General features: G+C 29.6%; 1 protein-coding gene across 5 annotated transcripts in view; it reads left to right on the top strand.

The window, feature by feature from the left end:
• LOC142328110 (homeotic protein female sterile-like) overlaps window positions 1-12,263 on the top strand; it is a 147,676-nt gene that overhangs the window by 19,959 nt on the left and 115,454 nt on the right. For all 5 annotated transcript variants that reach the window (XM_075371619.1, XM_075371622.1, XM_075371623.1 and 2 more), the window contains one exon: window positions 7,430-7,478. In XM_075371619.1, coding sequence (XP_075227734.1) covers window positions 7,430-7,478 — 49 coding nt within the window. The remainder of the gene's footprint in view (window positions 1-7,429; window positions 7,479-12,263) is intronic.

Below are 12,263 nucleotides of genomic sequence, written 5' to 3'. Positions count from 1 at the left end.
AATACAAATCTTTACTTTGGAATTATTAACTTTATTGATTGGGGTACTTTTACTAAGGAAAACACTGTTCATTAGCAAGTAATAATATTTGAGTTTTGAAAAACTCAAATATGTACAGTTTTTTCCTCCATGTAGGTAGAACTCCAATACTGGAGTATATATGAAAATTACAATTAGCTGTTGAGCAGACTCCCACTAATGATTTAAAATTTGTTAGACTGACATTTGAAATATCATTGTACTATTAGTAAATTAATTCTTTTATTTTAAATTATTCATTACAATGCAGGTTTTGAACAATTGATTTTTAAACCTTCATTATGGTTGTTTTCATTGGGTCCCTTAATGACTCTTCAGTGCTGATTGACTTAATATAATGTCCACATTGTTTTTAAATATTTGATAAAATTTTATTTGTTATGAACCTTTACAACTTTTTTTTATGACAATCATTTGTAAAAAAGAAACTAGTCATAGTAGTATGATCAATGTTAGGAATATATTTTTATATGTTGCCATAAAATTCTAAAATTTATTAATTTATAGGATTACTGAAGCTTCTTTAATTTACAATTCTTAATAAAGCATTTGCAAATTGACCCTTTTATTAAAAATTGGTAATTGGTAATTTAGTTCTTTAAAAGCAAATGTTAAGTTTACTTATAAAATTTGTTTATATATTTGACAAAAGTTGAATTTTTGTAAACATATTAATCGGTTACTGTTGTATGCTAGCCATTGCTTGGTGTGAAAGATGAAATATAAATAATATCTCGAAAGTCCTGCTAAAATTATTGACATACACATTAGGATGTAATGAAATTGTTTTAAATTCAGCTTAATTATTAAAATTATAATAACATACAATGTATGCAATGGTTTATTTTAGATTTATAACAAACTGTATACAATACGCACACACAATCTTATCATTTTAGCACTTGCATTTGGTAAACCACTTTCAAAACACTTGCATTTGGCATCCACTAGCGAGAGTGAAGTATATTAATTGTTGACAGTAGTATATTTAGGTTTTCAGTCTGTGATCCAATTCAGTGACGTCAGATTTTTGATTTTATGTGAAATAAAGTTTTCACTTCTTTACCATTTTAAACTGTATTCAAATTCAAGTCATTGTGCATCCAGAAAATATTTCTTTTTTTTCAATTCAGTAACCCTTATACAGAATTTTATTAAAGTTCTTAACAGCATTATCAGCTTTCCAGTTTATTTTTTTGTGGGCAAAGAACACTTTGGCGTTATTATCGCCTGAATCCAGTTTATTGTCTTTTATCAACTATCTAATTATAATATATTATATTGTCCATCAGCTGTCCCAATTTATCAATTCAGAACTGTTCCTGTGTTTATTCTGTACTTATACCAAGTATGTTATTGTGAATTCACATTCAATTACTGAATACTTTTGTAATAATATACTGAACACTTTTGTAATAATATCTACTGTAAATCAGTTTTACAGGCTAATTATTTTTATCACAAAATCAGTATTTTTTAATAAAATTATAGTAAACATAATTTTTTTTGTAAATAAACATGGGTCTGTGAGCCAGGTAATATTCCAACTTCAGTATAAATTGATAAATTTATTTTGCTATAGTTAAAATTAACCTCTTCAGTTTGCTTCTTTTTTTAAAAATGATTCTGCGTACATAGAGCTCCAGTGAACTAAATTCATTTTTAACAATCAAATCCATATGATAATTATGCTAGCATTATGTTTTTATATGTATTGTGTCCAAAAATATAGCTTCTAAAGGATTTTCACTAAAACTGTTATTAATACAATTAAAATACAATATTCACATATAATATGTTCATTTGTCATCCATCCTTCCACAGTAATACTTCTAATAAAAATTTCGTTAGAGGAAGTAATCTTATAAATTGGAGGCACAAAAACAAAAATGGCTTTCGTTAGAAGTTCAAATTAAAAGATGTTTTTAGAAAGAGTCCAAGGTAATTATTATTATTTTTTTTTTTATTATATCAAATAAATAATCTTTTGTTAACAGTTTGGAACATGGACACTTTCATATTGTTCAAAAGTTTTTATTAATGATTTAAATATTTAGTTTTGTTGTTATTCACTGGCCCTTCAATTTCTTGTCCAAGAATATTTATTTTTCAGGGACAATCCTAGTGTCAGTTTTAAATGGCAACCTCTATTCTGCTAATTATTTTTATGATTAAAGTATATGAAGCTGTTGTTCGTTGATTCGGTTATTATTTATTGTAATTAAAGTTAGTATAAATTTTGAAAATAAATTTTTTGTTGATGATTGTAATCTTGCATATTTGTATCAGTTAAATAAAGAATGAAATAAAGAAATAAATTTAATTAATTAAAGAATGTAAATATAAATTTTAGAATTGACTACAGACAACTAATGCAGATTTGAAAACTATTAGGATTAAAAACAAAAAGTTTCAGTTCAGTATACCCAAGTTGAGTATGTTTTTTTCATGGAAATATTTTTAAGTAAACCCTTATTTCTCAAAGACAAAATTCGTTCAATTCAATTGCACTTATTTTTTTTATGAACACTTCTCGTTCATGTATATGTAGACATGAAGCAGTTGGTTTATCCAAAACAGGAGTGAAACGTACAAGCTGGACTCAGTATAACATCCTCAATTAGAATGTAAATTCATTAGGACTCATAATCAAGGCTAGACTCATTCATTTTCTTCATTTTGATTGTGACTGCTGTGGTGAACAGCATTCAGAGGCAAGTAATGAAAGTGTTTTTTCCAAGACATCTTCACAAGAAAGAAAATATAGAGAAGTTATCACTGCGTGAGGATATTATAGACAGATCTTTTTGGTAAATTCGAAATTGAAGGAATCATAAAGTGTGTGATGGAAGAAGATATAGAGATGTTAACCTGAAATAAGCAGAAAAATTCTGGACCAAAATCTGAGGCGTAGAGGCTGAGAATAATTTGACTAAATATTTTAAAACTTGTTGAGATTGCTAATTGACACAAAATTGCTAGAAAGCTGAAGAAAATGAAGCTGAAGAGTCAGATGTGGAATCACAGTTATGGTTATCAAGGAAAGAATGTTAAGCCAAAATGAGAAAGCTATTATATAATTATAAGACAGTTTATTGGGTGTTACCCTTGCCGATAGCAGGATGAATAAAGAGGTATTGTTCAAGATGACAATTTATGCGTGAAAAATTAATGATAGAAACTTAGTGTCAGTAAGACCAATGTACTGTTGAAGGGTTTGAAATTCTGCTTTTGCCTAGCAGAAAAAGAAAAGGTAGGCTGAAGTTGACATCAGCCAGATGATATCAACTTCAGCCATTAACTTGCACTTGATGGTGTCCAGAATGATAATGATATACTGTTACACCCTCTAAGAACATTGCCCATGCTGAAAATGTGATGTGTGGAAGTATTAACTTTAACTTTGAACTGTTAAAATTCCCATCAGAGGAGAGATAAACTCTCTTCTATTTTAGATCAATGGAAGAATTGTCATTATTAGGGATTATTGTCATAATTTCAATCTTGGGAAATAGAGAAATTTTGTATTAGCAAAATGTTGGAATTTATTCTGCTGTAAATTATTATTCTCAAGGATCTTTGTTTAATATTACTGCCACATTAATTGATCTAATGAATAAAACCCTCCGATATAATCATTGTAAATTTCCTGAACCTTGATAATTCTCATCTACTCTAGATGGTCATATTGATGGTTCCCGAGTTCATTAGGTTACACTGCTTTAGTTACACACACGTACATAACTAAATTATTCTGAGGGCTGTAATATAGTCAGTTTTTATACCTATATCCTTAACATTCAACACAGGCCTAAAATGTATTACTAAATCTGTCGCATACTATACGGCAGCAGCATGGAGTTAAATCATTCCTCTCATATTGGTAGCACAAAGTTTGTAAATAATTTATGTTACTTAGATCTGTTTTTTATCTGATGCAGTTGTCAGATTATTACGATTATTATAGACTTGACAGTTCTAAAAATCTTGACTTCTGATGTTTATTGAAAATTCCTTTTAGTATATTAATAATATTGCTCATGTACTGAACATTGGTCTACAAAAATGCATTGTAAAGCCTCACTACTGATGTGTTCCAATCACATTAGTGTTAATCTTTTTGTTTAACAGTGTTTTTAATTTGTGTTAAGGTTGTGGACAGTAGTAGTTCTTTGGGATACTTCTTGGTTTATATTATTGTTGTTTTATTTTAAATATTGATTTTTTATTTATTTGTATAATTCAAAAAATATATCTTGTGAACTTAATTATTTTTTTGTGTGTTATAAAGAAAATATCCATTTGCATACATTTTTTGAAAAGAAATGGCTAGTAACAGTAGTTTACTTAATAAAGGAATTTTGACCACCTCCTTCACTCAGCTGTGAAAACCATTCTGAAGCAAATTAAATGTTTGATTCCAAGTTAATATTCCTATCTGCAGACTTCAAATTGTATATTGTATTGTTTAAGAAATAGTTGCATTACTGATGTATATTGCAGAACACTACTTTTAACTACAATTTGTTTTGTAAAATATCTGACTGTTAAATGAAAGTAAAATTGAAAATTGAAATAAATTGAAATTAAAAGATAATTAATTCATTTTATAATCGTAATGTTATATTGTAAATTATTTCAATCATTAAATTATTTTTTTAATTGAATTACTTGTAAATTCAGAATCCTGTGAATTTTTTGTTTCTAAGTTGTTTTCAGTTTAAAATTCAATTTAAAAAAATGAGATATTGAACTGACATATGATATTTCAAGTTTGGATATTGATTTTATCTCATTCTAAAGAAGAAATATTGATTCACATCAATTTAGAACATCATAGTATTATTATTGGTTTTGTATTAAGCACACTGATCATGAGGTCTCATTTAAAACTTAATCTGATGTTAAATATATCTGTTCATAGAGGTGCACTCGTAGACAAGAACACATAATAATGCACAATTACTGCACTACTGTAAATCTTGCCTCGCTCACGATTCCATCACTGCATACTGAGGTCTTTCCTTCATTTCTAAAAGGTGAAGTAAAACAGATACACATATCTGTTTTACACAGTTTATTACTGCTGTATTATATATTCTATTACTGGACTAATGCATATACAGCAGTTAATGGTGGGAACATGTAGGATGTTTGTTGTAGCCTGCTGTCCAACATGTGTTATGGGCTCAGGCTTTCTCTCAATTGTTTCTGTTAATCAGCTCAGTACGTCTATCAATTTTCTTTAGGAAAAATCTAACCTATTAGGTTGTATAGATTGATTTTATATTCTTGGCACCATTCTGTAAAATTTTACCATTACAACCAGAAATTACGTATTTAAAAACACTAATTTTTGTACATTATTATAAAAAATAAATCTAATTGTATTTAGAATTTATAACATTTTTATTTAATAATGTAACTTTTTAAAATTCATTAAACTAATTTAATTGTTTTCACTTATTTATTGTGCAAATGAATTTGTTTTTTTATAAATCAGTATTTTTTAACTAACTGAAGTAACTTGTAATTCTTCATAATTTACGTTGTGATTGGTAATAATCCTGTTCACTTAGATTTTCTGTATTCAGTATTTGCTGGTGCAAACAGGAGTCAATCCCTTGCCATTTAGAATATGTCAAAACAAATCTATTAGTTCAAATACTTTAGTTATTAACCCTTGGAAATCACCCGTCGATTCAAATGTGATGGATACATATTTTTCATTGATTGAAATAGAAATTGTGTAGAGACCTGTCAATTTGTTGGTTACAGAAAAATTTTCATTATGAAGAGCTGCATTATAGAGTTAATTTTATTTATAATTATGACAATCGAATAGTCTAGTCATAAAATAGAATTGACTAATAAGGGAATTATTTCTTATTCTCAGGCTAACTTCACTTAAGTGCGGTCAAATAAAAATTTGATACAAAATCATTTGACGTTGTGTTTTATCATGATATTCTTAATTATGTTAGATACGAAAGATGGTAGAATCTGGAAGATATTATTTCACAGTACCCTCCTCAGTTTATTGTTTCAGACTCCTAGTAATAGTTGTTTAACTATATTTTGTGCTTTTAAGAAATTTTACTTTTAATTTATTTACGTGTTTTGTAATCTTTTACCTAGTACTTATCGTGTCAGCAATATTTCTAAAAGGGATACTTAATCGTAGATACTTAGGTGGCCTGATATTGAATATTCATAATCCTAAAGATGGTAACATATATCTTCAGTAATTCTGGGATAGATCTTTCTTATTGAACTGTGATTAAATCCTGTCACAATGTTGGTAAAATCAATCTTCTGACTTTTTAGGTGTAAAAGAATGTGTTTTTCAAGAATTGCTTTTAATTTTTACTTGATTAAAAATAATTAATAAAAATATCTTTTAATGCTTGGCATTAATAATTTTTTTCTTCAGACATCTTAGACCAATAGAAACAAATCTTGTTTGTGTTTTGTCAGAGAAGGCTGATTTGTTTGAATGAGTTACTTATTCATTGGTGATCGAGAAATCTCTATCTGATGCAATTGTATTTAATAGAAACTTATTGATGAATGGGTCTTTTATTCATAAAAAATCTGAATTATGCGTTGTCTTCTCTGAGCTGGGATTAAGTAGAACATAACAGCAACCAAGGACCAGGATTTAGATCAAGGAACCAAAATTTAAAAATAGCATAGCCAGGCCTTGATTTGTCAACCATGATGTACAGACCAAACTTCCTGTGTGTAGTTTTAATCTTAATGTTTGCTCTTTGCTGCTGAAAATTTATTTACAGACCAAACTTCCTGTGTGTAGTTTTAATCTTAATGTTTGCTCTTTGCTGCTGAAAATTTATTTATCCATGTGCATTTTTCCTGGTTTATTATAGTATAGTTGCAGTCATTTATAAATTTTAGGTAATTTCATGGCGTATCTCATTCCTAAGACAAACTACTGCAAAGTTATTCGGAAGTATTATTCATAAAGACTGTTGATCTTGTAGTGTGTAGGAGTTTTCATGATTTGTAAAGGTCAGTTCATTTTTTTTACTTCTTTTTGTAAGTATTTATGTGTTGATTGATTGTTTTTAGATAAGCACATTTGAATTTAACATGTTGTGCTGTAAGTTTCATATTTTTTTATGTAACACTTGAGTGTGTTCTGTAATTTTTAGCTTTTGTTAGCAGTAGTTAGGTTTTAAAAGCAGGGTATGTAGTTGTGATTAAACAACATTTAATTTACAATATGAATTAATCATATAAAAAAAGAAAATTATTAAAAAATAATCTTTTTTAATACTTTAAGAATGTATTGACTATATATTATTCTGTTTCACATTTAATAGAGTTGACTATCTCTTTTAAATAAATGCCTCTTTCTTTTTTGTTGCAGGAGTGTGGGCAAAATGCAACAGGTGGAACCTTTACCACAAAATAATACAGTGAGTACTTATTTCTTATTAGTTATATTCCATTTACAGTAATGTAAGAGACCTAGTTAATATAATTTATTTTTTAAATAAGCACAGCAACTCACCAAGTTTTAATGTAAGTTAGTCAAGTTCAATGTGTGCACCTTTTGTAGCTTGGCAGATGTCTAGACTATAATCTAACTCTTGCCGGTTGCTTAGGATTATGTGCCATTTATTAGACCAACAGCTTCAGCAATTCTGTGTTTTAAATCATCCAAATCTTGAACTGTTCTTTGGTTAACACTACTTGTAATAAATCTCCAAACCTTATATTTAGAAAAAATATTGGTTTTCTAAATATAAATGCGTGATATCTAGGTGGCCATACAGTTGGTCCTTTCCATACGATCTAACATCCGGAGAAAGTATTCAAGGACATGGTAACATCTCGATGAAATAGAGCTGAAGCACCATCTTCTTGGAAACTGAAGCCTGTAGAAATGTGAAAAAGAGTAAAGTTCTCAAAGCATGTTGAGATACATATGTCCTATCGTAGTTGTCTCCATGGAAAAAAAAAAAACAGTTGCACCACTTTTGTACAGTCGTAATCCAGACATTGACTTTTTTTATGTCCCTTTTATTTTTAATTACTGTATGGGGTTTACAGTACCCTAAAATTTAAGAATCCCGTCTTTTTAATTTTCCTGCCCAAATGAAAGGTTGCCTCATCACTAAATAACAACGTATAAAGATAATTAAGATTTTTTTTAGCATGGTGCATTACCCCTGGAGCAAACTGATATTGTAGGCTGTGATCATGTGATTTAATGTGATAAAGGAGTTGTAACTTGTACTCTCTCAAATGAGCCACTGATGAACGCGATCCACAGGACTCGTCCATAACTGAAACTTTTGGATGACATCCATTTTGTAAAACCATGCTTACAGTCTTTCTTAAAGTTGTATCCCACTGATGAATAGACTTATTTTTTTTCAGTTTGTACATGTGAAACTGATTAAAATTTTGCTAACCAAAACACGCACTGAACCTTCTGTTATGGGGTCCACATCTCAACTGACTACAACTGCATTGTGAATCAGCTTGCCTGCGCATGCGTACTCCACCGACCTTGAGAGTAAACAGAACAAATCTTGGGAGATATTTCCTGAAGGTTGAGCTTACTTTAAGAAATTATGATGACTGGTTTTCTAAATGGTAACCATTACCTTTGGATACCTATAGTACAGACATCTTGTATATTGGGTGTTTATAAAAATGTTTTCAAGAATTCAGGGTGGTGGTCCCACACATTAAAATAAAGAAAAAAAAAATATTTCAAGGTATGTCCGGAAATGCTTAGTTTACCACCTATTTACCATTTTGTATTTTTATTATAAAAATTTATTTCTCTTGGCCGGGAACTCACCATACCCATAAAATTAATGAAAAATATTTGTTGGATATATATGTGTTTAGAAGATTCAGTAGTTTCTTTGGGGTTGGTTGGGGTAACAGCTTTTTATAACGTCGCTTTTTTACTGACAAATGTGCAATTGCAGTTCGCTTGCCAGAAATGTGTTATTTTGGGAGAGAAAATCCTTATTACGCAACAGAGTTGGAAAGAAATCCACTGCATGTCATGATAGAGGCTGGAATGACAGCTCATCATTTGTTTGGTCTTTATTTTTTGATGGGCCAGTGAATGTATAAACTTATTTAGAGATGTTTAAGGCACAGTTAATACCATAGCTTTGAGAGAAGGATCTCACGGAACAAGTATGGTTGCAGCAGGATGTAGCACCTGCACAATTTGCTCTATTAGTCTGCGTGTTTCTGAATAAAAACTTTTCAGGACATTGGATTGGCCATGGTACTCCAGTGTCACCAGCTCCATTATCATGGCTAACACAAAGTCCTGATCTCACCACACCAAACAATTCTTTATGAAGAATTATCAAGACATATGCATCTGCACATTGCTATACCACAAATGAAGAATTGCATGATGCTATGAGGGATACTTGTAACATAACACTAGAAATGCTCAGTTGCATATTACAGAGGACATTGCGTTGTATAAAATTATGCGTGCAACATGAAGGAGAACATACAGACCCATTCAACAAACAGACTGGACCATTCAAATTAATACTATGTATCAAGTGAGTAAGTTAAATTCATTATTATATCACATTTTTCATTTATAACTCATTACAAATTTTTAGTTTTACTTGGGGATACGGTGACTTCAGTTAAGAAGTCACTTTTCAGTTTAAGAATTACTTTTGTATTTCAGAAAACTGTATTTCAGTTAAGAATTACTTTTGTTAATTAAAAATTATAATTGCTTAAATTAAATCTGATATTTTGAAATTAGTTTTCCTCACTCTTTGATTATTAATAATGAAATAAGCTTATTATTAAATTGTATCATGATTAGACAAAAACGCAGGCAAGGCTTTTTTTGCTATGGCACTTGGAAGCATAATTTATTTTCATTGAAAATGCACTATCAACGATTCCTAAGTGATAAAAAGTTTGATAAAACTAGCACTTATATTATTATTATTATTGTATTATTTGAACTTTGTTTCTATTAGTAAATTTTCTCTTTTTCAAAATGAAGTTTTTCGTTTGTATATTCCTTATTTGTTTATAAAGATGGAAGAGGATGACTAAGAAATGTCCGCAATGGGAAATTAGTGGATTAAATTATTAAAATGGCAATATTCATGATGAGATAACAAATAGGCAACAGTTGCATTATTTTTCACAGAATAAAAATTCTAAAATGTTAAAAAATTATATGGTGCATATCTATGAAGTAGATAGCTTTCTACAGATTGCTGATGTACAGTTTACAACTACTGAACCTATAACAGAAAACTTAAGTAAAAAATATAATTCATTAATATTATAAAAATGAAAGTTGAAGGAAGAAGAAGAGTTGATTAATTTTGGGGAAAAGGGAAAATTTTACATTAGAAATCAGTGTAGATGTGTTAAATTAGAGATAATGTAGGATACGTTTGTAAGAAACTGAATCAGCATATTAAATAAAATGTTTTAATTATTATGTTATGTGATTAAAAAAGGGAATCTTCAGACTAACATTAAAGTATGTCTAAGTGAGAAATAAACTATATTCCAAGAGCCAAAGTTAACTAATAAAAGATAAAATAATTTGCTACTGATTAAAATACTATATGGGGTCGCTAAGACATTGGGGGAAAAAATTGTTCTTCATAAAATACAAAAAAATATTTTTAAAGTGACTGCATTATTTATGTATTAGATGGGCAGTGTGAACAATTTTATGGTAATTGGACAAGCCCTTTACAAATAATGTATACAGCAGGCTGTGTATGTACTAAATTGTTTAAGAAATGAGTATAAAAACTGAGCTAACATTGTCTATTGTTGATTAACTAAAAATTATAAAATTTTTATAATTTTATATATATTTTTTTAATTTATGTATTTGTTAATGACATGTGTATGCTCCCATATTAGTCAAAGCTCTAATTGTTACAAAAACGTTTCTGGCAAGATAATCCAGAGTTGTAGAATTACTGCGCAGTGCAGGTGAGGAAGCGATTGATAGATTATACAAACTGGTGTGTAATATTTATGTAAAAGGGGAATTTCCGTCAGACTTCAAAAAAAGTGTTACAGTCATGATACCAAAGAAAGCAGGGGCAGATAAATGTGAAGAATACAGAACAATTAGTTTAACTAGTCATGCATCAAAAATCTTAACTAGAATTCTATACAGAAGAATTGAGAGGAGAGTGGAAGAAGTGTTAGGAGAAGACCAATTTGGTTTCAGGAAAAGTATAGGGACAAGGGAAGCAATTTTAGGCCTCAGATTAATAGTAGAAGGAAGATTAAAGAAAAACAAACCAACATACTTGGCGTTAATAGACCTAGAAAAGGCATTCGATAACGTAGACTGGAGTAAAATGTTCAGCATTTAAAAAAAATTAGGGTTCAAATACAGAGATAGAAGAACAATTGCTAACATGTACAGTAACCAAACAGCAACAGTAACAATTGAAGAACATAAGAAAGGGAGTCCGACAAGGATGTTCCTTACCTCCGTTAGTTTTTAATCTTTACATGGAACTAGCAGTTAATGATGTTAAAGAACAATTTAGATTCGGAGTAATAGTACAAGGTGAAAAGATAAAGATGCTACGATTTGCTGATGATATAGTAATTCTAGCCGAGAGTAAAAAGGATTTAGAAGAAACAATGAACGGCATAGATGAAGTCCTACGCAAGAACTATCGCATGAAAATAAACAAGAACAAAACAAAAGTAATGAAATGTAGTAGAAATAACAAAGATGGACCACTGAATATGAAAATAGGAGGAGAAAAGATTATGGAGGTAGAAGAATTTTGTTATTTGGGAAGTAGAATTACTAAAGATGGACGAAGCAGGAGCGATATAAAATGCCGAATAGCACAAGCTAAACGAGCCTTCAGTAAGAAATATAATTTGTTTACATCAAAAATTAATTTAAATTTCAGGAAAAGATTTTTGAAAGTATATGTTTGGAGTGTCGCTTTATATGGAAGTGAAACTTGGACAATCGGAGTATCTGAGAAGAAAAGATTAGAAGCTTTTGAAATGTGGTGCTATAGGAGAATGTTAAAAATCAGATGGGTGGATAAAGTGACAAATGAAGAGGTATTGCGGCAAATTGAAGAAAGAATCATTTGGAAAAATATAGTTAAAAGAAGAGACAGACTTATAGGCCACATACTAAGGCATCCTGGAATAGTCGCTTTAATATTGGAAGGACAGGT

Source organism: Lycorma delicatula, chromosome 7 (assembly GCF_047948215.1).
Source record: "Lycorma delicatula isolate Av1 chromosome 7, ASM4794821v1, whole genome shotgun sequence".
Lineage (NCBI taxonomy): Eukaryota > Metazoa > Arthropoda > Insecta > Hemiptera > Fulgoridae > Lycorma > Lycorma delicatula.
Note: the sequence above shows the minus strand (reverse complement) of the source record. Positions and strands in the feature narration are given on the sequence as shown.